Genomic DNA, 27,809 nt, shown 5'->3' on the forward strand with positions numbered 1-27,809 from the left:
ACCAGCTCTTAAGAAACAGCACCTGGAATATAAAAGCTCTTAAAATCCTACCTGAAAATCTGACCTAAAAGTCAGAACGTAAGATTCCATTATACAGGACAGAGGAAGTCCAAGTATACTGAAGGTCTGATTAAGGAGTGGAGACAGCACTAGTTGGGACAACTGACGCTGACCATTCCAGAAACTGTACCAAAACCAGAATGGGTGGCAGAGTTGCTCATAAACCAGATGCAGTATCTGCAATGTGACATTCTCTATAGAGGAGGGTTTTCAAGTCAAATCCATCTTTGCTTAAAATTCTGTTCTGAAAACTGCAGGACTGAACAGCAGGTAACCACACCAGCCACCCCATTATGCCATCCTGACAGGGGTCATACCTGACTTTGCATCATTTGAGAAGCCCACTGTAGAGCAAAGAACTGGTTTGGTTTCCCAAGTCTCAAGCTCACCCCACAAACATCAAGACCTTCCTGATGTACAGTTCTGATGTTTGTGGGGTAAACTTGAGATTTACAGTAAGCAAAAACTTTTAATGGAGCAACTGCAACCAGTCAGCGAACCAGAAAGTGATAGAAATGTTGGTAAAATGTCCCAGTATAGCATTGCACTCTTACAGAGATTTACACAATAGGCAGGATTTAAAGCAAACACAAGAATAGATGCTATTTAATTAGGACCTTCACAGAAAAACATCTGGTATAATTGGTTAAGGGGAAGTCTATACTCAGGCAACATTTATTAGGACATAAACAATGTCCAATTGTAAAAGCTAATTAAACAGCAAGCTAAGGTAACAGAGTTTTGCCTGCATGACTGGGATATAAGGTTTATAAACCATGCTGTTACGGGACAATAGCAAGAACAAATAATTGTCTATCCAAAAAGTCAATTATGCCCTTCTCTTAGTAATAACATGCTCCAGAGGTCAGAGAATACTTTTTTCTTTAAGTAATATAGCCAGTTTTCCATAGAGATTGAAGCTTGATTACTGTTCAGTGTTTGTGAGGAAGCTGAAAGCAGCAAAAACAGCCTGATGGATATTCCACCCTACTCTGAAGTACATTATTAGTCTGTCACTGTGAAGCACTAGGCACCCTCATGCCCTTTGTTTTCACAGTGCAAATTTTCTGATTTTGAGCCATCTGGCCTATAGTAGTTTCTGAGGAACTCATATCAGTGACCACATATTATCACAGAGTTTCCTTTTAATGAAAGTTCATTCACAATGCAGATACTTGTAAGTCTATATATAAATAGACAGATATTTTGTTAAGCTAATGCAAGTTTATTGGCAGTTGCATACACATCCATGTAGCTGCAAGTTCATTGACAAATGCATCTCGCAGAGCTTCTTCAGAACTTTTGTAATTGATGGCAGCCTGGGCTTACCTATACCACACAGATTGCCTCCAGGTTATTCATAGGAAAGCCTCAAGCTTCTGCAGCATCTCTGGCTCTGTTTCTACTTGGCAGCACCACACCTGCCACAATAACCTATCCTAATGCAACCTCCGTAACGAAGAAGCTTTCTTCTTGCTTATCTTCTTGGTACTGGTGGCATGATACATCTCTGCAAACTGTAGGGAAAAGAAGAGGCTTAGAGGCCAGGCATATACTCTTCTGTAAAGAGAGGGCGATATTTTCCCCTGAATGTTACTCTGTGCACTGATATAATCCATGGGGATTGAGAAGTACCATGAAATACCATGAAAAACTAATAACAAATTATCTCCCCAAAAGTCCCCTTCCAAACCAATGATGTCCATGAGAGCTTTACCATTTTTCATATAAACACTGTTAAGACATCATTTTCATCATTTTTTCTTATTAGCTCTCTTGACTCAGTATAGGCTAAAGCACATTTGCAGTACTTTCCAACTATTGCCATCAAACAACCTCAATCTGTGAGAAGGCCGCATACCGAGCAGTCGTATGCAAAGGCACAGAAACCTTAAACAGGTTAATAGCCTTTAAAAGCACACATAATTTTCTAAGAAACCAAGTATCTACAGCAACCCAAGTGGAAAAACTAACTTTAACATTTTTTAATGCTTTTTTAATCCACAGCCTCTAGTAATATGAACAGTATGTATAAAACTATACTCAAAACCTTAAATGTTTTCACAATAATTTTTACTTTTAATAATTTAATTTGCTGCATTTTAAGTTTGAAAGTAGCAAGGACGATTTCAAAATAAAACTTAAAAAAACAAGATACAACCAAAGACTTTTTCAGGATGAAAGAACACATGTAAGGAGGATCAAGACCTTACAGTGAGATCAGCTATTAGCTAATTAAATATGTGACTAAAATTCATCATTTTAAATAACAGACGTATTGATGGTGAGCAATCTGGTAGGCAAACAAATGATAGTGGATTTTTTTTTCATATCTTCAGAGAGAACATTTATCTTAATAAGATTCACTATGCCATAATACATGTGGAATAAGTCAATGTCTACTAATTAAAGGACACTGTCAACCTGATTTTATAAACAGCTAATTAAAATATGTAGCATCTAATAGAGCACTTCTTGCAAAGTATGCTCTGTTTAAAAAATACATTCCTATAAAAGTTACTTGTTTTTCCATTCCCTTGTGTTTGCTTTTTAATTGGTTTTTCAACATAGAAGTATCTGCTGAACTAAGGCTCTATTTCTGTATCAAGTTCCATTAATGCACACCCCTGTACTTACGCAGAAGCCGAATGATTTGTTGGTCTAAATGGCTATATAAGAAAACAATGACACTAATCCTAAGGATTGCTGTTGTTGCTTTTTCAAGGATGACAAGGTTTTCTCTTTCTGTTTTTTTGGGGGGGATTTTAGATAATCTAGGTGTTACCTGAAACTGTAAAATTTTCAGGAAGAAATGTGATTTTCATACTGGTGAGGAATCTTTAACCTTCCATTTTATAAATCAAATTAGCTTCTCAGAAAAAGCAGGCTTCTCCATTTCTTATTCTTATTCTGTATGTAGCTTTTTCAAGAGAAAGAAGTTGTTGCAGATCTGTCAGCAAGGCTCTGGGAGTAGGAGGATGTTTGGATTTCCGGCATATTGCAACACAGTTCTTGGCCACCAGCAAAGCTATGTGTGTGAATCTCATTTTATATCCGTTGTTTGCAATACCACATATTTTAAGAGACATTTGAAACAGTGTCTGTACTCCTAATTCTAGATAAGTAATCACAAATCATTCCCTAAAGGAAGCTGAGAAGGCAGAATAAAGATACCTTCACATATCCCATGTCATGAGAGACTGTGGATGACTGATGCTGTCATAGAAATAAAGTAAAACCTGTTGTATCTTAAACAATTTCAGCCTGTACTCAAAGTTCTTAGTTCAAAGCAGCCTATTGTTTGCAATGCTTGCTTCCTCTTTCCAGATTCAGATTTAACGGTATTTTCTATGACATACTTTTTGCCTTAAAACATTATTAGCCAGCTAATCTTATTAGTCCATTCTTAAACCTATTTTAAAATGTGTCTTTTTGTGGTGCAGGAATCTAATACGGTAAATTATGAAATTAGAAATCTGGGTTTGCCAATTAGTTTTATACCTAGAACTATATGGAGCTCATCTTCATATTTGCCTTATTTTTTCTCTAGAGATCATCCAAGGCACCACTCCCACCACTTCCCCTTCTCATCTGTCTCCAGCCAATAGATAGAAAACACCACCTTTCCAACCAAGGCATATGTAACACCCTTCAGAATACATCACAGCAGGTCCATAATCAGCTGGAGGAATCACTGTGGGAAGAGCACAAGGTCCTTCCTGCCCTGGGCAGCATGAAACAAGCTTGGGATTTCCAACAGCAGAGGTGATTTTAGCAAGTGTTAACATGCTAACATGTAACATGTTAACTAACACACTATAAACACACCCTTTATTGTCATGTAATATGTGCCCTTTTGTAGGTAAATGCACAGCACATCGTGAATGATAATGAAAGTTCAGTGGCTGACCACCAAGGCTTTGACAATTTCTACACAAGACAGTAACTTGAAACCAATCCTCCTCATTGTAAGTAATTCTAGAATGAAAAACTAACTGAGAGTTGTATTGCCAAAGGACTTGGGGGCTGAAAAGGGGGGTCTAAAATTCTTTTTACTCTTGTATAACTGTAAGCATTCTGCAGCGTTAACAGGAGTAAAAACTTGGTTTAGTCATTAACATAATCAGGTATGAATCAAAGAAACCTCAGGAGATGCTTGTGTTGCAAAAGCAGATATTATTTTCACACAAACAAGCATTTTTCTCATCCCAACTTCATCTTAATGCATGATGATCTTTAATAAACAAAACCATTATTTTGAATTGTATCAGAAAATTTCCATCTTTCATATTGCTCAAACAAAATATACTAAAATGCTAAAAGCATTTTGGTTTTTTATACACACATCTAACATGTTCATTGCCACAATGCAAGACTGTAAATGCCAAAAAAGTGAAGTAGCAATCTATAATTTTAAAATGCCAGTGCTTTCCAAGCTGTCACTGATCTTGGAAAATTTCCCCAGTAGCATGTGGAGATCAATAACTGTTTATAGACTTTTCAGTCCCAGTTTATAGGGAGCATGTAACTATGAACTATGTCAAATCTCTTAACTATGACGTGAAAGTCAGATTTCACACTCAAATCCACCCAAAAGCCCATAATGCTAAAGAAAGGCAAGAATGATCCAGAGAACTATTGGCCAGTCAGCATCTGCAACTGTGGGAAAATAATGGTGCACATCCTCAGAAGCAACTTCTGGAGGAGAAGGAAGAGAAGTTGACTAGAAACAGCAGTCAGCATGGATTTACCAAGGTTTGCCATGCTTGACCAAGCACAATTGCTTTCCACAACAAAATAACAAGATGTGCAAAGGGAGGGCAGTAGACAACACCTACCTTGACTTCAGCAAGGCTTTCAGCACACTCTCCCACTGCATACCTGTATCCAGGTTGGAACATTGTAGTGTAGATGGGCAGATTGCTAGATGGGTGAGCATCTGGCTGGACGTTCCTTGGGAGCCTACCCTTAGGCCTAGGCCATTGAATGTCTTCATCAGTGGCCTGGAGGAGAAGACAGACCACAATTTTGTCAGGCTTGCAGAGGGCATCAAATTCAGACACAAAAGACAGTAAATTAACATACTATCATCCTCATTACCTCAGAAGCAACTTTAGGATCTATACCCTGTACATTCCGATCCTAAATTCCACTGCAACTTAAATGTACCCCATTATCAGAATATACCTTTTACTCACTTTTTGCTTCCTCACACTTGTACTACTTGTACCCATGTAAAAGCAAGTAGAGAGTTGCACCATGGAACCTTTCTCTTCTGGAAATCCAGATGGTTTTCTATTTGATATTTTACAGAAAAATAATTTTATCTTTATTTATCTTTACAGCTTATTCATCAATATTTTTATTTTTGGTAAATGGATTCTCTTCTATGCCATCCATTTCTCAGTCTTCCATTTCACCTATTTTTTTTCATCAGCTGAGTATTTCCCCTGCAAAACTGAAAGATAAGCTATGATCTCATGTACATTGCTGCTTCCATAAATCTGCAGTTCCTGAACATTAATTGGATAAGAAACTATGATGCAAATTGGTAACAAAACATGCTATATCCCAGCACTGTAAAGAAATGTGAATTTTGAAATGTTCTCATGAAAAACAAAACCAACTTACATTACTTCATTTCATGAAGTCAGACATAGAGGAGCTAGTGTCCTCTTACAGCCTTAGGTTTCATCAGATTACAGTTACGTTCATATTGTAAACTCCCTGGTTAGCAAGAGGAGTCCTCAAAATGAACAATAATACTACAGTAGAGTCATTTGTTACATAATTGAACATTCTAAATGTGACAGTATTTAGCAAATTGTGGAAACATATACTGGAAATGAATCATATATTTTCTTCCTAATTCCTTTAGTAAGAGTGTGTAAACATGTTAAATTGTGCGGTTTCATATCCAAGGTCTGATTTCCAATATTACCAAAGACTGCTTCAAGGTATTTAAACACTCTTTGTGCTGTACGATCATGTAGTAAAAACTCAAGCTATAACAGAAACTTGCATACAAAATTAAAGTGGCCACTGGAATTCTCTAAAGCTTGTCAGTGAAAATGGCATAAAATGTGATTTCTAAAATATGATAAATATACAAAATAATTAAGCATGAAAATACCTAGAAGCTATTGCCCATTGTTGGGCAACTATAGAATATATTGGTGGCTTTGCCACAAACTAAAGTCAAAGACCAACTTCTTTTAATCACACAAGATTACTGCACTCAACTTCCTCTGGTGTAGTACCATGTATATCAATACAGGAAGCAGTTTGACCTATTCAAATGAGAAAAAGAAATCTTTAAACTCCAGAAAGGCAATAAATAAGGAATTTATCCTTGTTCTTCGTCTTTGTTGGTTTTCCGCTTCTGTCCGTGCAAATCAGAAATTGCAGAAACTTGGGGTAGGAGTGGAAGACTCACCAAAACACAGTTCAAAAAGGAAACACATTTAAATTGGTATAAAAAATGAAAAAAAAAAAATGTTATACTGACTGTTGAAGGCAGAGTGAATATGAAGTCATGTGGCTCTGAGGCCTGATCTCTTAAGCTGCTCCTAATTAAATGCGGCTTTGCTCCTACTGGATGCTAAGAGTTTTCCAGGTTACTGGCTGTATTAAATGAAAATTACATACTTATTCAATGTGTCTATATGAATGTTGCAAAGTTGATTGAAAAAAAAAAAGAAAAAAAAAAGATAATGTGTGAAGTCTGTGTTAAAAAAGAACATTGCTGATTCATTCTAATGTGCTTAGGAGTTCCTGAACTCCTATGTTTCATCAGTACCTCATAGCATAGGTCATAATCCTTAGCAGATAAATGCTTAATCCAAGCTAAATCGTAATAAATCCAAATGAGATTAGACCTCTACCGAAATACTCAATGAATGGTGTAAAAACATGTCTGAGTGACTGTGATAAATCAGTGGGAGTCGCTGACTAAATTATGTACAGAACTTCAGAGAAGGTGCAATAACAGTTAACAGAAAAGCAGAAATTTACTGATAAATGCCACTTGGGGGGCGGTGTTGAGTGTTCTTAACCAGCCTCACTTCATAACAATATTCTTCTGATCAGCTAAAGGACTGATCAGAGATGAGTCTTCATGGTTTAAATCAGTGCCCTGACAAAGTCACCTACTTTCTGAAAAAAATGTTTTATTTATCTCTTCCTCTCCACTCCTACCATTCTGAATCTGAGTAAAACCAGCAGGAACCTTAAGGCTAAATCATTCAGCAGGACCCACTGGCATTTTCATCCCCTCTGTATTCAGTAGCTTACGATAATCATATGTCTTGTTAAGTATTTATAGTGAGCCACATCTTTGTAAAGTATTCTTAACAACCAAAAAAAAATTAACTAAAACTGATAGGGCTATGATTGACTAAAAGCATAATGGCTAGAGCTGGACAAAAAGATAACAACAAATGTTTTCCTCTAATATCTGAAATTGGTATGAAAGTCTAGAATCTTTACTTTCTTTACCTGGAAGAAATTTCAGCCATCTTTGCTTCTGACACAAGTATAACCTCTTATCCTGCCTACTGTAAACAAAAAGCTGCTGTCCTGAAGCGGAGGGATACATTTCAGTGACATTTTTTACAGGTTTTCTCTTCTGTACTAATAAAACCTCCAAGAAATCTTATTCTAAAAATCAGTTGCCTTACATTCAACATCAAAAAAAAAAAAAAAAAGAAAAAAAAAAAGACTGCTACTCAATAAATTGTAACATGATTTAAAAGAAAATTCTGAATGAAGGTAGCCATGGAGTTAATTAGCATTTAGATCATGCTCACTGTTGTGATCTTGGGACACTAGCTTCATGGGCGTTTTGAGGCTGCAAAGAATTAAAGTTTGTATCTGATGTCCTCAATGCCTTTGATGTGTTTATAGCTTTTATAGGTCAGTTGCAAAGATAAGCTTTGTAATGGGTTTCTACATTTACCTTGAAAAGGAATTGTACTCTCCATTGCTTAAAATACATAGTTACTTCTGACAACATTTGCTATTTATTCTAAAAATGGTGGTATCCATTAACAATATATTGATTTAGAATGCTATGTTTTAAATAGGTAACTTTATTATCTCTAAATATAGATAAGCTTTAGACGCTGTTAGATTTTGTCACCGTCTTTCTCTTTCATCACAAAGTAATACAAGCAAAATTCTGCATTTGGTGTAATGATTTCAGCAGTGAACTAGGTAAGCCATTTGTCATTAGCAAATCACGCCCCCTCCATTCAGTGCAGGTTTCTAAACTTCTGTAGATCCTATTGTTGGTTGCTCAGATTAGACAAAGAAATGGGGCGGATTGTGGGAGGAGTAATATGAATTAGATGCTCAGGTAGATGCACATAGACAAAGCAACACAGGTGCTTTTCTAATTCACATGTAGAATGAGCCCTCACATCCTTTGAGTTGAGACTACACATCATTTTCATTGCCTACAACATAGGACTCATTTTTCTGAAGGAGAAACGTAAGTTCTTATTTTAGAAGGTGTTCTTGTTGTTGGTTTTGAGATGTAACTAAGAGATATAACATGAAAATGAACTAAATCTTTTACTCGGCATTGTACATGTCTAGATCATGCATTAGCAGTATTCAGTTGTAAGAAACATGATTACAATTCACTTTTCTTCATATTTGAACAGATCTACTTAGAATTCTCTTTTCAGAATAGCAGTATCAGTCTGTACTCTTCTCAAGAGTACAGAACACTTTCCTACGACTATTTTCTGTCATACTTTTAAAAGGCAGTGAGGAATATCGTATTAATCTAAACTTGTATCATCAAGCAAATGCCATATAAGGATCATTAATTGTACAATGCAGACAAAGGTCTTGCTAGGCTTGTGGAGAAATATTTGCACTGTAACCAGATCCAGTAGGAACTATTAAGTGGTGGATATAAGGTTTTGGAGTATTAAGTTGTTTGGTTTTTTTTTCAGAGACCTAATAAATCAAGGGAAATACCTGAAATACTGAATAGTGTAGACCCAATATACATCAAATAATAATAATAAATTTTCCAAGAGATGTCATTTTCTACAGGTATAGAGGACTTCAGAATGAACTGATTATAGAAAAAGCTGTTGTCTAATGGGGTGATGCCTTATCATTTAATCGATTGATGATGATCGTTTCTTGGCTGTTGTTTGGAGCTGTAAGTTTGGCTGTTGTTTTGGAGTTGTAAGAATACCAATACCCCTTGAAAACAAAGCTGCATAGTCAGGAAGGACTTCCATAATTCTGTCAAAATATACAGAAAGAAAAGGCACAGTGCACCTACAAGTACAGCAACTCAACTCTGGTTCAGAGAGAAGTATTTTGTTAGCAGTATAGTGATAAGGGGTAGAAGATTGTTCATATACTAAGATTGTTAGAATGTACCGAAAAAGTCAAACTTGCTTCCAGAAGAAAAAAAAAATCTTAATTTAGGTTTGTCTGGTTTTCTGATAATTGCATTTTGTATCTCCACTTTTTAGAGTATTTATGTATTTTAGGCCCGCACAGACAGTATCAAAGGTCCTTTCTGGCTGTGCTAGTTTCTCTAAAATGAGGATTTTGACCAAACTAATAGACAGATGAAGCCAAACAAACAAACTGATGCTATGCTAATTTCTGAAACAGATGGATCTGATCCAGTATTTGCTAGCAAATGTAATTTATTGTCAATCTAGCACAGAACCTTGTATGTCTTTCTGTATGTATGTATAGCATATAGGGAAAAATCTGGCTCAGGATACCCCACCCACATCTAAATGTATACACAAAGAACTGAAAATCAAAGTGCATAAACAAGTACAAATTCTGCCATCCTTCATGGAAGCAGAGATTAGACCCCTGTTTTGAAGTTTCAGGTACAGATCTTCAAACAGCCTGAGATGTTAGGGCTAGTCTTTCCTCACTGTGTGGTAGAAATACCCTTGAAATTAATGCAGGTTGGATATACGGTTTGCAGCACAAGAATACCACACTGTAAACTTTTAATTTTCTAGAGACAAGATATTTTATTTAAATGGCTGAGATTTTATTACCTTTAATCAAGCTCCCTGAGAAAAAGCCAATAAAAATGTAAATAGTTTTCCATCCAGCCTCCTGACCAGGCCATGCAATGAGACTGTGGGCCTGTTTTCTGAGGCAGTCTGTCTCTGCCGTTGGTGCATCTTCAGCTAAATTTAGCCTAATGTTAAGAATGACCTACACTGCAAGGAAATAAACTGTTTGAAAAAATATAGGACAAAGCTTATGTTTAAGGGAAAGCTTCCCACAACGTTCTATTTGTGGCACACGATCATACATTTGTGTCACATCATCTTACCCTTTCCTTGAGAATTGATTGAAAAAAGAGGCTTTTTAACCTACTCAGAATTCTTCCCTTCACATCTTTATTGGAGGGGGTCACAGACCTGAGGAGAAACAAGGGAAGCACCTCCAAGCAGGGGGTACACACACACTGTATCCTGCCGGCTGCATTTTATTTACTGACAGTTCCAAACTGCGAGGCACCTGCGTGCGTGACGGCCCTGGGAAGGAGCAGAGCTCACAGACCTGCTGGGTACGTTACCCCTGCTGGCTTCTCTCCTCCCCTCACCCGCCCTCCACGGTCCCCCTGCATGTATCTCACACCGCCTCTCTTCCCCACCCCAGCTGCCCCCTCGAGCTCCGCCGGCTGCTGCCGCCGAACGCGCAGCTGATTTTCCACGCCGCCTGAGGAAGATAAAAAGCCCTTCCCCGCTCCCCTTAGCCCCGTCTGCTCGGGCGCTGCCGCTGCCAAGATGGCGGCGCCGCCTCACGCCGCTGCGTAGTGCCGCGTCCCGCCCCGCCCGGCAGAGCGGGAGACCCCGTCGCCGCCACGTGCTGCCGTCGCGCGCGGTGCTGCAGCTGCTGCTGCTACTGGTGCTGCTGCTGCTCTTACTACTGCTGGTGCTGCTGCTTCGGCCGCCGCCCACGCGCCTCCTGCACCCCGCGGCGGAAGATGCGCGTGCAGTGTGCGGTGAGCCAAGGGGGGGCTGTGTGGGTGGGGTGTAATTAAATAGCTGCCAGCTCCTGCAATGGTTTACTTCAAGCTCAGCACCACTTTATTTCAATATAGCATGTAAATGGGGCAAAAAAGCAAGGTTGAGGCTTCTGTTGCCTCCTTATATTAGTGGAAGGCCACGCAGCTGTATTTAACAGTGAGGTTTAGTGTGCCAGTGCTTGGCCTTTTGTTGTAAAAAGAACTGGGGAGAGCACCTGATATATATATATATATACCTGATATATATAAACCTATACCCGCTTATTTATTTAAAACCTCCTGAATATAGGGAACCTTAAATGAGAGCACAGTGCTAGTGGCTGAGCAGCAGAAGCTGGGATGTATTCAGAGCAGACATGAAACTGATAGTCTAATTTTACTATCCACCCTGAGTGACATACAAAATAGTAAGGAAGCCTAAATGATGGAAAGTAAATTAGATTTTTAAATTAGGTAATGTTTGAAGGTGTTAGAGTATTATTACGTTCATTTCATTGTTAATATTCTGAGATGTTTTAGGAAAAAATAAGGAAAGATAAATCATACCAAAATAATTTACATGACATTTTAAAAAAAAATCAATTACGATGTGAGGCTCATTGCTATGCAGAGGAAGAACCCTTTACACAGACATAAACCTTTTGTTTTACTCCACCTATTGAACAGAAAAACACAGACTGGGGAATACACAGACATAAACCTTTTGTTTTACTCCACCTATTGAACAGAAAAACACAGACTGGGGAAAAGTGTGTGCCTGGCTTTGGTGGCAGGGGCAACTCGGGGTGGGCTGAGGAGATGGCGGCTCTTGAACCATGGCTCAGGGCCGCTCTGGTTATGTGGCACTAGCATGCGTGCTTCTGCCTGAAAGGGTTTTTCTAAATGTGGGTAGCATCCCTTGTCCTTGTACGGAAGGGACTATATACAAAATTAAACATATATAAATTTATATATATGATTTTATGTACTTATATTTAGTCCTCTGCTGAGAAAGAAATCCCTTGAATTCAGAAGCTTAATGTGACTGATGTTAAGATGTGCTGTAGCTCTGGTTGAGTCAAGACCGCTGCCAGGCTCTGGGCTGGCCAGGCCATGTGGCAGAGGGAAGGGGACAATCTGTGGCCTGAGAGCCCGGGGTGCCCCCGCCGCCTTCCAGAGGGCCTGGGGCGTGCTGCCTGTGGCTGCCGGCTTTCCCCAGGCAGCTCAAGGCTTGCGTTGGGCTGATGCATGGAGATAGGCCCCAACAGGGCAGTCCTGGAAAGCCTGTCCATTTCTCTTGAATATAAGAGCATGTTTTAAGATGTAGAATTCTGGTTCTGCAGCATAGCTACAGAAATAACTTTCTGAAGGATGGCTCCTGCTAAAGGCTTGCTACACAGAAACAGTCAGCACTTGCCTAGGCAGGGCATGGGGTTTTGTCCCCAAGGTTTTGGGGAGACATGGAAGTTGTTAACTGCAGGTCAGTTGGCTGTTCAGGCATTGTGGGTGGGAACACCTATTTTACCTGTTCTTATTTTTTCTCTGCGTACCTGGGGTTACTATGGCTGGAAGTCAGTAAACTTTATTTTCTAGAAATACATGCATGGCAAATAAGTTCTTAAATAACTCTGTCGTGTCAGCATTCTTCTCGGCTTGTTTCTATCAGCATTAGCCAACTCTTAGTGTTCAAATCAGCCTGGTAACAGTTTTGAAGAATTGCAGAAGTAATCCAAGCGGATGTATTTCCATGGAAGGGTAGTACAGGAGGAAAGAAGTAAAACCTTAATACTTGCGAGTTAGATTCCTATTATCTGTAACTGTTTTTTGGCCTTAGGGGAAGTTCATACCTAACAGTTAAATCTGTGTGAAATCACATCCAATTTTTATATTGGTCTAGCTGCCTGGATAAAAGGAAAATAGGTGGAGTGTGGCGTTACTGATGTGGCAATGCATCGGGATCCGTTTGCAGTTAGCTGTGGATTTGTTCAGGGTGAATGGGGGGAGTGTACAGTAATTATAATTCTGGCCTTGTGAGAATTATACTGTCCTAGGCAGGAAAGAAAGTGCCTCAAAACTAATTACAAAATATGCCTGCCATGCAGAGTTAAGTTTCTGTAGTGTTTTCTTCAGGTTTTTTGAAAAATTTGGGTGGAAGAATCCTACATCAAAACAACAAAGGAGTACAAACGAGATCTAGGATTAAACAGCAAGCAGAAAAATCATGACTGAACTCTGTAACAGTGACAAAATAATTGTGATCGCTTACAATTAGCCTGTTTACTTCATGGTACCAATTCAGACTTTTCTAAGGAAGCATATACTCTTGTGTTTTTTTTAATTAGCTCTCCTTGATTTTTCTTGCATATCTTAATTAAAAGTTTGGTTGTTGTTGTTAATTATGATGTACTTGTTTAGCCTTTTGTTTAGTCTTTGTTCTGTTTATGAATGCTGCCTTCGAACAGTGTTGCTCTTACTCAAACATCTTGCATGATAGTTTTCCTCTGGGGTTACGGAAATGATAATCGGCCTTATGCTTGTGCTGTTTCCAGGTGCCAGTAAGAGACTCTCTGGAAACGATAGCTCAACAAACAGGCATTTTGTGTTCTGCTTTGACCTAGCACGGTTTGTCAGAGACTAAATTTTAAAGCATTAAGTCCTGGTCACTGGCCTGAACTGCTGGTGAGACTTTTATGTGTCCCCTTTGGTTGCATTTAGAGTTCTGGTTTTGGTGGTTTTCTGTTTTTTTTTGGTGTGGAAAGAGGCTTATAGTGGAGGATCTAAAGGTGCGTTATACTTCCTGTAGCTTTTGATACTTCATCAATTTGTTTTTCTCCCCAAATTGTTTGTAGCAAGTATAGCATAGAAGCACAGAAAACTCTTGACCTCTTGCAAAACAAAATATGTCAAATATTATAGTATATTACTGGATTCAAAAAGCAATTGACTTGTGAACCAGGCTTGATGAACCATTTTATTCACAATGTCTTTTCATTATTTATTCAGATAATTGATGCAGTGTTTGAAGTCCCCAAAGTGCACAGAAGCATCTGCAATTTCAATGACATAGTAACTGTTTTTAAAGAAAAATGCACTTTTATGTCCTCACAATAGAAAATATGCAGCCTTTGTTCCCATAATGATTTAAAGTTAATGCATGGGAGAGTGAGTTTGGGATTTCCATAAATTACGGGTCTTTCCCACCTTTCAACAGTTGGTTTTAGTGCTGAAAAAAATACGGATTCTACATGGGTTTTATAAGAATTCAGTAAGAAATTACTGTTCTGGTACCCCCAAACCCACTTCTGATTATCAAAAGTAATAAGGAATGTATTATTTGTGAAACTGTGCTTGTATGTTTCCAGTTCAAGAATACATTGAACAGATGCCTTCTATTCCTGTCCACTTTAGTATGTTTACTGTGCCTAGGTTGTGTTTCTAAGTGCTCCTATAGCCTCTTCCTTCTAAATGCAGTCAGCTGCTCCCTGATTTGGTTTACATGCTCTTAGTGTCTCCCTTGGGTTTTCTCCATTCACCTGTCTTTCACAACAGTCTCTGTAAGCTTTGTTAATCAGCTCATCCATTTGCATTAGAACAATTTTTTCTCCAGTGCAAGAAAAATTGTTTGCACCCCTCAGTGCTTGCTGTCATTCCTTAGTTTAGAGCAAATCTGTCCCTGCTTCCTGGTTTATTATCAAATATATCACTTGCTGTACTGCTAGCTAAACCTATGCTTCCCTATGGCGTTTTTTTTTGCATGTGTCCCCATCTATGTTATCTGGCCCCTTTCCTGCCTTTTAAAGAAGAAAAAAAAAACATCTTTTCTTCATGATTGATTTCTTCCACTTGGTTCCTTTCATTTTCTTCACTGACTAGTAGTTTTGTCACTTCGGGGATTTCATGCACTATTTCCAACACAGTTGACTTTATGTGAACTGTTGTGCTCCATATTTCCATGCAATGTATAGCTAAACAGTCTTTGCATCTTGTTGTTCAAGTTTGTCTTTATTTTTAGCTTTCTTCCAGTTAGGCACACTGGCTTGCTATAAAACAAAAATACACCTGCTGCTTTCTTATGAGTATTACGTAAGTAGTGGGTTTTCTAACCTTCCCAGCAAGCCTGTTCATGGTGTATCCTTTTTGTATTTACTTTTGCTTAAGAAGGCATAATTGCAAAATTCTTGTAGCGAGTGTTTTTACACCCCAATTCATGCACTTTGCCATCCTTGCTAACCTCTAGTTGCAGTAACAATGTGAAGCTACATTTGGCTAAGCTGTTGCTCACTGCTTAAGCAGAATTCCAATCCTCCATAGTATATAAAAATGGTTATCACTTAGTAGAACCGCCTTCATTGGAGAGGCTTTCAAGGTCAAAAGATGGCCTGGCACCCTGGGGGCAAGGAAGGCTTGCCCATCTCAGTGCATATTGCCCACTAAGATTTTAAAGCCTTGCCCTCCTGGGAGGGTTCTCCTACCAACTGCGGGATCCTAAAGCCCACCACTGCTGCAGGCTGAGCTGTAGGTTACAGAAGACTTACTTGCCTCCTCATGCCTCCTGTTCTGTGGAAGTATTAACAGCTGCAGTTAATCTGCTTCAGCTTGCTAAGGGATATGATGAGTGGCTGGCTGTTGCAGAGGGCTGACTTTTAATGAAAAAGGGAGGACTAAAAATGAACTTGCAGAAAGAAGTCTTGAGATATGACTGTTTCATGTGCTGCTGGGATGTGTCCTTGCTGTTCTGTAGTCCCTGGGATCTACATACACTTGTTGGAAAGGTTACTCCTGCAGTAGTTGTGCGAGGGGTCTGAGTCCTGAGTAGGACTTGGATGTAAGAAGGGAGAACCTGCAGGAAAGCCCACTGTGTGGTTTGCAGTGGCTTGTTCAAGCTGACAGGTGTGTGGTACAGAGGAAGGAGCAAGAAGATCAAAAGCAGCAAGTGCTGTTTATTTGTCATGCGATTCTATGACATGCTGGGTGCTTTCCAGTCCATCAGCTAACTTACACTGGCTGTGAATGTCAGGAGGCTTATTTCACATGATCTGTGAAGCCTGTCTACTTTTTTGCAGTAAGTCAGCCTTGTGATGCCTTCACACTCACAGGACAGCCAGATTTCCCACCTTACCAGTGGGACCTTAGAGGAAGAGAAGCTGCTGCTCCACATTCCCCACAGCTGGCAGTGAGACCGGAGGGGTGCGAAACTTTCTTGCTAGCCCAGACATCTTCCCCTGGCAGAGGAAGGAAAGAAATTGGTGCCAGACTTTTCTCCTCTTGTCCTCTGCTGGTATGTGGGGGAAGATATTAAGGTCAACCCCAGGCTCTGTGTGCTGTGACAGCGTAGGTTGTTCCCTTTACACAGATGGTCTAGCTAATGAGAGTACATTGGTGAGTAGAGTTCTGAATCAGGGTTATTAGCACCCAGAACTAGCTACCCTTTATGGAACCACATAGTTGAAAGAAATCCCTGTAATACCAGGATGCTGTGTGCAGCACAGGCACTTCTTGGATCTGTGTGCCTGTCTGCCTCTTGCTGATCTTACCCTGCAGATGTTCACGGGGATGTCAAAGCCCACCCTGTCCTCCTGGAAGGTTCGCTGTCAGTACGATGGGAGTTGTGTAGATTTGTCCTTTCCATTCATTCTCTCAAACAGAGCAGTCTCTTCACAGACTGAGAGGTAGGGATTTGCCCTTCCTGGCCTGGCCTGGTGCTTAAAAGCTCCTGGTGCAGGTGGAGGCTGCAGGTGAGGCCTGTTGGGGCAGGTGAGGCCAAGGAGCTCCCCAGCAGCAGCACGATCCGAGGCTTCCCTGCTTGCTTGTCTCTGAACCTAATGCTGTGCCCTGCAGACTATCCTCCTGGAAACCTGTTTGAAACTTGGCCAGGCTGTGTTGCATATTAAGCATCAAACGATGCTTTTGGGATCCTCTGTGGTACGGGACTGTCGTCGGCTGACATGCTTGTTTCTCCTCTCCGTTAACCCGTCAGCCCTGCCGCTCAGCGGCCACACTAGCAGAATGGTTAAGCTGAGTTTACGGACATGAGAGGGAAGTGCTGATCTACAAATTAGGTACACCAGAGCATCTGGCCTGTCCATCTTAAGAGATTGCTTGTAAGGTTCATATTGTGTAGAAACTAAAGTTTTCCTGGGTTTTAAAATAGCTGAATAAAGTAAAGCCTTCACTAAGTTCGATGTTTGGGTTTTTAAAACTATTTCCCTCAGTTTTGAGGAAGCATTTGGAGCAAGATATTACTGTTCACTTTCATGTGTTTTTTTCCCCCAACGTTCATTTTTAGTATCTATTCTTATTTTGGTTTGCATAGTTGATGTGATTGTATGTCAGATGTCTTTCCTTCATTCATTACTTAAAAGCTTAGGAAACATGTAATAGTGTCTAGTTCTGACAGATTGTTTTAATAAATTACTGTTATGATTTTATGATATAATGGAAAGGTTGGCCCTGCTTTCCACATGGAGCAGTGAGTGATGGGATTCGGGGCATTCCTTGCTTCAGGAAATTCTGCATCTGTCTGCAACATGTGCAGAAGTGCGGTCTTGTCATGGGTCTTCTCGTAGCCCCTGGTGTCACGGGCACAGGCTGTGCATGTGAAGTGTCTGAAGTCACAAACTGATGCCAGTGGGAAGGGGAAAAAGGTGTGTTGTGCTTAATGTAATCTGGGTGCTGAGGAGACACTGCCATGTTCTGCACTGGTGGCATTGAAGTCTTCATGCCGTAGCATATGGTAGATGAAAAGTGATGAAGGCAGGAATAAATAAAGCCATGTCATCATCCACCAGCCTGGGATGCTCTCCTCACCAGTTGAGGTGGGTGGCTTCCTGCACAGATGACAGCACCTCAGTAATTGGCCTCATTTTCAGTGTTGAGCACCTCTGGTCATCAGCAATGTCAGTGGGAGTTGTTGGTTAATAGTTTCATTGTGCCTTAAACTTAAATAGTGCTGTTAACCTGAAAGGTCAGAAGCTGAAATCTCTGCTAACAAACCATACCATTTTATGGTGGGCATATGGATTTGCTATCTGATATTTTAACAGAAAGCAAAAGATCATCCAGACAATAGAAACAGAAGGAAAGAATCAAGGGAAAGAGAAAATAGTTGCATGCTATAAGATTTTTTTTAAGGACTCAACAGTTGAAACTTTAAAATCTTATGCAGCATCACTGCATTTGTCAGTGTTGCCTGTATTTACAGAAACAGGACCTCTGCAACAGCAGAAAAAAATCCAATCTCTTAATTGATGCGGTTTTTTTGACAAAGTATGTTCTTTGCTCACTAGGTATATGTTGGTCACTCACGCTCTTCTTAAATATTCTTAAGTGATTTTTTTTACTTGATATATACTTCTGTTGGCACTGGGCTATGGAAAATGGTAAAAATAGCGGTCTGTTAGCTTATTGGGTGAGTTTAAAGTTCCTTCATTGTTCGATGTCAGAAGAACAATTAAGCTTTATCTGAGCAGAGCAGGGTGTCCCTAGATGCAGGTTACAACACATCTAGTGATACTATTAAAAGAAAGATTGTTTGTTGTTGCATTGGGGAATCCTTATAAAACATCAGGAAAACTGCCTGGAAGAATATAAACGTGTTCAAGCAATGGAATGAAATACTCTTAAACTGCGGGGTGATGGCCTGTAGCTGGATAGATTTTGAGTAGCTGTTTTGATGTGATTGTTGCTTTTCTCAACAGTTATAAATTGGATGTGCTGGAACTTGTTGTTGGGCTTCTGCTGCTTGGAGTGCTGGAATTGGCTTTGAGTCATGGTCTGGAGTCGAAGCTGTTCTTACTAATTAGGAAGCATCTAGTTCGGAGTTCATGAAACAAACCTCAGTGAAGATTGCTAAGTGTTGGGCTCTTTTATTTTGCTGAGGTGCTTGTGTGCTTCCAGAGATAGGCTTTTATAAGTGCAGACCAACAGATCCTTACACAGTTGGCTTTGTTCAGCTGATAGAGGTGCTGTTAATGCAGGTGTTTCTTAATCCCTTGTCTGGTTCCCTGGGCTGTCTGAAACTTGCTTCACATTAATTGCTGCATGAACTTAACTGCTCTGGGGAATTGCACCAGATATTGTATGATAATGGTCAGAGACCCCAAGGAGGCCAAAGTTGAGATAATCTTGGGTCTAGGAGACTGGACAGGACAGCAGGAACCCATTGGTCAGCCTGTGGTGGCATTGGTGTGACCAGAGAGAGGCTCTGGCTGAGCCAGGCTCCCCTGGCAGTCACTGGAGATTGGCTTGATGCATTGCTGGTGAGGTCAAGAGCATGATAACCTAAAGGATGTCTAGAAGAGGGTGGGTGAATTGTGCCTTGAAAGTGAGACCATTTTTCATAACTGCTTGTATGAGGAGGTTTGGAGAGAAGAGTCTAGCTGTGGACCTGCGTTGTCAGGTGAGGTCAGTCCTGCACTACCCCAGGGCTGCTGGAGTTCATATCCTTGTGGACAGATTTTGTTGCGGCCAAAAAAAAATAAAAAGGTAGAGAGGAGAAAGAAAACATCCTAGCTCCTGCTTCACCTCTTTTACCTGGCTATCAAATTAAAAGTTGGCCTGAAGCAGTGAAGCACGTATGCTGATCAGAACATAAATCTGCTGTTGTGTTAACCTGTCAGCTTCTGCAGCTCAGCCCCATGGATGTCTGGAAATCCAAGCACACTATGGATTACTTGGGAATTGTGACCCAAGCCTTTTTATTAGGAAATTAAGCTTTTAGACAAGATTTTATAGCCATAAATGAATTTCAAATAGATTTCTTTTAAGTATATGTTGTTAAAAATACCTGTTGTTTATCTGCCTTAGTTTAAAGAAAGTTGAAAATGACCTGCTAAAATACGTCTGACGTTACAAAAAGTAGTGTAATGAAGATCAGAAATGCACTTGGAAACTTGTAGGGATTGGATAGGAAAGACTTAAGGCTTTTGGACTGGTGAGAGTCATCCAGATCCCAAGATGTGAGCTCCATAAACTGTGGAGAGCAAGAAGAGCCCCGCATGACTTTTCTTGTAGCTGTCTTCCTCTGGCCCCTTCCTGTTTGTATGTCAGTGTGGAGAGTTTGGAGTCATCCTTGGTCCTTTCTGCAGTTCTGTGCCTGCTATGTTTTCCACCTTTTCCCCTCTGTACTTCATTGTCTTAGTTCTTGTTACTGTTATAAAACTGTCACTTCTGGAATCCAGATTATACAATAAAAAGATGAGTCATGTTCATAAGGGAGCTATTTATTCCTGAGTTTTGGTTTTGGGGTGCACTTGAAGCAATTTATTTAACCCTTAACTTTTTATCTGTAAAATGAAAGGGGTAGAATAAAATAGATGTAGTTGAGAAGCTTCCTGCAGAGATGCTTGCAAGTACAAGAGTAAGCTCTGGGATGTGAGGCAAGCTTGATTTATGTAACCAGGCCACTTAAAACTTTTCCTCCTTTTAAGCACCTAGGGTTTGGGTAGTACGGTGATTACTGCGAGGTACATGATGGGTCTGACCCAGGTGAGATTGAGATTTTTAAATATGAAGTTGTAAGGCTTGTTTACATTCTGCCTACTGTTAAGATACTCTGTGTAAGTGCCAGCTGTTCTAACGAGAAGTAATTGGGACAATTAATAGCTCTTGACACTTTTTATTGTCTTTATTCTCTTTTGTATCTTCCCTGGCTCTGCATCCTTCCTGTGTAATTGCAAGTTGCAGGAGATGTAACCCTTCTGTATGCTGCTTGTCAGGCTCCTTTGATTCCTGCTGCACCTCTTCTCTGATCTGTTCTCCTACCAGCCACCTTGCGTTCTTCCCCAGATCTTCTTCTGATTGCTGTCTCAAAGCTTGGAAACATCACCTCATTAATCCCCCTTTCAGCTTCTTAGCTTTGTTCTTATTATTGATATTATTTGGCCTGAGTGCGAGGCATATAGAGCACCATTACAGATGAGTTTAAACTAGATCCATCAACTTTTCTAAAATTAGGCAATACTGGCTGAAGGACCTTATTCACATTTTTATGAGGGTTTTTGTGCTCACACAGATGCATTAAAAATGGCTGAACTCATGTAAATCTCCGTGGTAAGTCTAGACTTCTACAGTGTCTAGGTCCTTTCATTATTTACAAGTAAATACATCTTAAAAAGGCAGTCATAAATCTTTGAAAACTTCTTCATTTGTGCTCGGTAGAAACTTTGCTAACTGTATTACGCGAAATTGGCAGCACGTAGAAATGTTTTAACTCTCTCCGTAGGTAGGGTTGAATCCTGCTTACAGCAATGGCAAAGCAAGCTGCAGAATTTATGATGTCTGCTATTGAATCCAAGTTTTAATCTCTCTAAATTTAAAAGGAAGAAAACAAAATCAGGGGACCAAAAGCATTGAAATGTGTATTCCTGAGGCAAAACTGAAGTAACCAGGGACTGGGGGGAGAAGAATTAGTCGCATTTCTCGGTGCTGCATGAACCTAGCGTATAGGCTGCCTATTGCTTTGCAGCGCTGACTGTGGTTCTTTAAAATGTATTGAAGTTTGGCCAGAGAAGATGAGCGATGTGACCGAGGGATGCAGTGTGTTAGCCGGGAGCTGGAGCAGAGCGTGGGGCTGGGGCTGGCCGTGGGGTGCTCGCCACCTCTTCAGGTGGTCAGGTGCTTACCCTCACAGGAAGGCTTTGCTGGGATGGCAGATCCTTTTACGTGAGGAGTAGACTGTCATTTTCCTCTTGCCTTTCTCCTCTTCCTACTACGTAGGCCAAATATTTCTACAAATTCTCCAGTTCCTGTTTGTTGTCCCCTTCCTCAGCATTGCCTGCACTGTTCCCCTTGCTGACCCCTCATCATTCTTCCCTGTTGGATTTTACATGTCAGGAGTGTGTGGGGCTGGGAGGGGTTGCTAACAGCATCTCTGCTTTCTTGTACAACCACATGAGGAGCTTTTCCAGGTTGTCACCAACTTCCTAGATGTATGTGTGCTTATTCACTGCCATGCATGCATGTCTGTATCAGTGTGGGTGCCCAGTTTCCAGCTTTGAATGTGAGATGTCTCATATCAGTGAGACTTCTCTCCTGATCAGAGCTATTTACATCTACCCATTTGGTTACCTCTGTGCTCTGCTGTGCCCTTGAGAGCTTTATTCCAGTCTCCCAGCATTCGAACATAAGTATCCACAGTGGGATTTGCAAATACACGCGTCTTTGGAAAATTGGTGCATGATACTTAGAGCAGCTGTGCAGCATTCAAATTACACATCATAAGGCATGAAAAAGAAAGTGGGCAAGCAATGTTAAATAGTATATTTGTACAAAAGCAGCTGAATTGTGACTTCTGTGGGAACTGGAACTGCTTGCCCAAGTTTCACGTACCAGAATTCCTCATTTAGTTAGTCTTACATGTATGTAGGAGAGTCTTTTTTGTTTTTTTTCAGCTTGTCCTTTTACTCCTGGCTTTTTTGAGGAGCTAGATCTCAACTACTCCTGGATTTTTCTTTCTGGGCACAGATCAAAAAGGTGACAGGCTTCTGAGGTAGATTCATGTTGTATTTAATCTCCCCAGCATCAGGAGGAATCTCAGCACCGCTGGTCTACATTGCATCAGCCCAGGGCTTGTGCAGCTTGTCGGTGGGTCTGTGACAGGCAGAATGGGAGGCAGGGATGGGTTCCTGCAATCCCAAGAGCGTCTTCAAATGACAGAAATAAGTAAGCTCCAAACCACATCGGTCATCCTTTGTTTCATCTGTCGCCTCAAAAATGTGCACTATTTCAACTGTGGATCTCTAAACTTTTTGTGGGTAGTATTTGATTATGACTACCATTTTGTTTGTCATAGTGAAACCTTAAAAATTTAACTCTTTTCCTCAAATACGAGAATTCACTAACCTCGAAGAGCAGTTGCCCAGAGAAAATTGCAGTGTCATGCAACATTGGTCTTGATCACACACTCCTGCTTCATTTCCACAGGGCAGCTGGTAAGGTGTCTTATTTCGGTGGTGGTTCTTTAAACTGTTCAGTAGCTAAATAAGCTGATTTTGTTTGTTTATACAGCAGATAGTAAGCTGTTCAAGTAAGGAGGGGGGTGAATGTCAGTGTATGTGTGAGTACACTGCTCAGCAATCAGTGGTCCTCTACCCCCGGTCCATCCAATCTCCCGTACACGTGCATAGAGAGGCAATCTGCTGGGTTGGACTGATTTTTTTTTCATGTTCTGAAGTCTGTCTCTGGGCCAAATTGTCTATTGCATCTCACCGAAGCTTTTCTACCTGAGTTAGGGCTTCCAGCATCCCTGAATAGCATGCTTAGCTTCACATTTGCATGTGATTTTTGTGGAGGGTTTCAGAATAGTTTCTCTGTATGTTTGTAAGGGGTTTACACCCTGATAAACTCCCTCCATGTTCTGTTGCTCTTTTTTAGCTAGACTCACGCAGTGAGGTTTCCAGTGGTGTACGTGGTGGATGAGATTTTAAATTACTATGAGATCTGCTGATGAAAATGCTACATGTGAGCTCAGTGTTGTTAAAGATAGTGTTGATGTGATATCTTGAACTGGAGACTGTTTCTGCAGAGGTTCTTGAATTACTGCATAGGGCAAACCCTAGTGCTTGGATTGTGTAATGTCCCTTCCTAGCCCGTTGTTTTCTATTAAGTCACTTGATAGCTCAAATCCACCTCCTATTATTGCATGCTTCTCCTTTGTTCCTCATCTACCTGCGCCTTCCCATCTGTCGAACAAGAAAATATTTTTTGATCAGAATAAAATATTAACTTTATGATAGAGATGTCTGAGGAGAGAATAAACGTAGTTCTAGGCATAAATGTTTAGCCCTCTGGAAGAGTGGGAAATGAGAAGATGGAAGATGCCAGGTTGTAGTTCGCAGGCAGCAGCACTTAAATGGTTTGCTATAATCATATTAGGATAGAATTAAACTGAATTCTTTATTTTGTACTGCAGTGAAATAGGACTGTTAGTGATCATTTTCTCCTCCCTCTTGCTTTGATGATTAGCGTGGAAACTCGAGCAGCAAAAATTACAGGAGTTCTGCAGCAGTGCACAGAGGAACTGGTGTGAAAGAGTCGGAGTTGGAGTTTTGTGCCCTTGCACATGAGAGCTCTGGTGCTTTCCTAATAGACTGAAAATGAGACTGCTGCTTTATAAGAGGTCTGTTCCAGCCACATTGCTCTACAGCTTGGCAGATGGTGGCATGTGAATGGTTTCATATTGATTGGATGGATTTGCCTCGGGGTAAGAGGAGTGTGGGGCCTTAAAGATGCACTTCTAGCTTTTTTTGTTTGTTTAGGGGGGAAAAACGTATATTTATAAAACACTTCTCTCAAAATCAGAGGAGTACGTGGTAATCAAAGCACTGAAGTTACCTGGAAATAAAAAGTCCTTAAATAGATTATCACAAAGACCAGAAAGCCAAGAGTACTTATTTACTAAATGATTATGCTTTTACATTAGAAGAAAGTGACACTTTTAATTAGTGTTCAAGGCATATGGTGAATGAGAAAATAAGCTTATTTCATGCAAACAGAAATCGATGCAAATAACCTTTCTCCTTGTATAAAAAGGGATGACTTGAAACTCAATACATATTCAAGAAGGTTAAGTCATTACTGCATCACTTTAATATTAGTTAAAGGCCAACAAAGAAAATCACTACTCTGCATATACTTACTCAGCAAGGATTGCTATATATGAAAGAATTAGCTTGGTGGTACTTTGTAGGGGGAAAATCCAAAGAAGCCCTTGTCTGTATCATGCTTTTATTCTTTAACCTCAGTAAATAACCTCTTGGGTTCAGCCTTAGCACAGGTAGTTGCCAGAGATCTTGTAATTCTCATAGCGAGCTATCCTGGCTCATGAAGACGCTTGATTATCTTAGCTCATTGTTGCTTCTCACACCTCTGGTTTATGCTCTAATCTCGTAAGTGTTGTTTCTAAATCCTTCAGTATGAAATAAGTCTTTAAATGTTTGTACAGCACCTAGGACAAAGGATCCCAATCTCATTCAAGCCTCTGGGTGTTGCTGTAGAGCATTGGGTGAGTTTATATACAAATATTTTATAGTAATAAAAGTATTCCTTGAGGTATTTGGCCTTAGATAAAGAGGGGAGGAGGGGGAAAAAAAGCACTTGCAGATGTGGGAACAGGGGGGAGTTTGATAAATCAGGAGGCTTATGCACTGTTGAAAAGTGTATCCTTCCCTTGTATTTGTCTTGTGCTTTGATGCGTGCAACAGTGATTTCATAAGTGAATTTAAGCCAAAATACGTCATAGCAGTATCTTATCAAGTTGTCTTCAAATTTGCTTCAAGGTATAGTTCGTATTTTCTAACAGACTCTCCCCACATGTGAATTATTTGTACGCTGAATTTTGTGTTTTTGTGAAACAACATTGTCACGCTGAACTTGATGCTAATTTTGTTTCTTCTGCAGTACAGACCATTCCAACGGGTGTGCTTTCCCTTTTAATTTCATTTTGTTCTCAGAACTGATTGGATTTTACCATTTAGCTCATTTTTCTGAATGAAATGCTCCTGCATAAATGTTAAGGTCCCTTTTTAAAAAATAATCAATGGTAAAAGTTGAGGTGCTCTTAGTTTCTATTTTTATTTGGGCTTCTTTCTAGGGAAGAAAGACCACAGAACAGTGCAAAATATACGTATTTTTTTCCCCTGCTTGATAAGTGTGGGGGGGTGGATTATGCTGTATATCGCAACCTAAAGCTATTCCAAGAAAAATCTTTAAGATGGTTAGTTGAATCTGTGTACACTGCCCACCTGGTGGTTATGGAGTGAACTGTTACTTTAAAGAATAGTTTAAACAACAGCCATGTTTGGGGCAGGCTAATCTTGCAAAGAGCAGTACATATAACAGGAGTCTACTGTGTGATAAGGGGAAAATTCAGCTCACTGACTAGATGTTTTAATGTGCGAACTCTAGGGAAATAACATATTGACTATTCTGTTGTGCGCAAGAAAATTGAAGAACCCTTTGCAGACAGAGGGCTTGCAAAGGATTCTTTCTGTTTCTCTTAACCAAAATCTGTGGCAAGATGTTTGAAATCAGCAGGACGCTTAATGCTGCTTTGTTAAATAATGAGGTAATATTTTGTCACTTTTTCTGGGCAGCATCTGTTTTTTCTCCTTTTTCATATGTTTATGAAGGATTCAGTTTAATCTTTTGAAAGTAAGAGATTAAAAAAAATCATTCTTCAATTTATCATCTTTCTTTTCCTTTTGATGCTTTTGGAGAATTGGGTTGTCTTTTATTTGCGGTTTCAATCGGCTGCTGTTGCCTAGGACATTATGCCACGTAAGGCTTCTAAACTGCACAGAGTAGGTAGTTATTAACGCTGAATTGGCTTCTGGTATAGTCCATCTGGGCTCTGTATGAGAGAGCTTGCTAGCGGCTACTGATGCTAAGATACCCGCAACCTTTGGGATGTATGCGTGGTGGAGAGGGGCTCAGTGATATGAGATCACTTCTTTTAAGGGAAACTGTCATTAATGAGTCAAGAAACTGCTCATTTATGGTAAGGAGAGGGAGGGGGGGCTGGGAAACAACCCTGGCATTTCATTTTGATATTGGATTAGCCGTTTAAGACAAGTTTCTTTTTTTGTGGGGATGGAAGATTGCGTTTAAAAATATGCTTTGCTGAGGGGCTTGCTGGCTGATTCTGGAGAGGCTGTATTGAGAATTTGATGCTTTACAAATGTGTCACAACTGTGATGCTGTGGTCAGGCACTTACCCTGAAAGATAAATGGTACTATTGGAAACACGAGAATAAGGTTGACTTGTTCAACAATAGGATTCTGCCTTTGTCTTTACGGAGGGAGGCCTCTGAGGACGTTTGAGCGTTTGTTTTAGCGTTCCTCGGAAAGCCTGCATGTGTGGGGTGCTTTTTGGAAAAGTGGTCAGTGTGCAGAGTACCTGGATTTATAGAGCAATGAGATAGCTGGGTTTTGAGGAGAGCAGCTGGGTTTTGAGGAGAGCAGTGTGCAATTATTGTTTCAGAAAAATGGCTGAATCTTTTGATATGCATAACAAATTTATAGCAACAAAGTAGGCTGAAGTTGGAAAGACTTAAAAAATAATTTCTGGGTTCCTTCTTCGATGTTCTTAACCCAGAAAGAGACGGAGTTTAAAAAATTTTGCATTACAAATTTAACTTAAATATTCGATGTATATTTGCACGCGAATGAATGATAATATACTAGCTCTGTAGTGTTTTGATGCCAGTGTGTTCAGCCTAATAGGTCACTTAAATATTTGAGTTAGGAAATCTGTCTTACAAACTAGTTTAATCTTTGCTAGTTTTTGCTAAGCTACAAATGTGCTTGAAAAGATGTATGGTAAGAGAAATTCTCTGCAGCCTTTTTACATTGTTCATATTTTAATTGAATTCAGTGCTCGTTCCACAAATAGGTTGTATGATGTCTTGTAAATGCGATTTTCTCCTGGCTTGGTCTGTTCGTAGCTGGATTTTATAATCTTACTATATTTCATATGTTTTATTGGTGTGTTTAGTCTGTGTGTTTGAGCGTGTCTGTGGTTGAAAGAAATTTAAAATGTACAGAATGTCAGTTCTGAGCCAAACGGTTCTGAGGGCATATTTGTACGTTAAAAAATAAAACTTCTAGAACAGAGATTATCTGATTACATATTTTTGCAAGTGTGTTTGTAAGTGGGTTTTCTTTCTCTAGGAAAGAGAGCTCGGTGGGATTGTAACATGGCCCATCCTAGCTTCCTCAGCTTCTAGCTCCTAGGCTT

At 40.0% G+C, this 27,809-nt stretch overlaps 1 protein-coding gene and 1 long non-coding RNA gene across 5 annotated transcripts in view; one reads left to right on the forward strand and one right to left on the reverse strand.

Annotated features, from left to right (window-relative positions):
- Positions 1-1,247: 1,247 nt before the first annotated feature.
- On the reverse strand, positions 1,248-11,069 carry LOC121073904. The gene is made up of 3 exons (XR_005822006.1): positions 10,113-11,069; positions 4,899-5,063; positions 1,248-1,577 (listed from the first exon to the last, which is right to left on the reverse strand). It is a non-coding gene; the product is annotated as an uncharacterized LOC121073904 (long non-coding RNA).
- The window catches only part of ELAVL4 (ELAV like RNA binding protein 4), a 77,762-nt gene continuing 60,396 nt past the window's right edge, over positions 10,444-27,809 (forward strand). Inside the window, exon 1 of one of the 4 annotated variants that reach the window (XM_040565442.1) lies at positions 10,444-11,071. In XM_040565442.1, coding sequence (XP_040421376.1) covers positions 11,054-11,071 — 18 coding nt within the window. In that variant the 5' untranslated portion in view covers positions 10,444-11,053. Of the gene's footprint in view, positions 11,072-26,075; positions 26,139-26,421; positions 26,571-27,809 lie in introns of those variants that run through there. The other 3 variants (XM_040565440.1, XM_040565438.1, XM_040565436.1) reach the window with 3 other exon arrangements.

This window comes from Cygnus olor, chromosome 8, assembly GCF_009769625.2.
Source record: "Cygnus olor isolate bCygOlo1 chromosome 8, bCygOlo1.pri.v2, whole genome shotgun sequence".
Taxonomy (NCBI): domain Eukaryota; kingdom Metazoa; phylum Chordata; class Aves; order Anseriformes; family Anatidae; genus Cygnus; species Cygnus olor.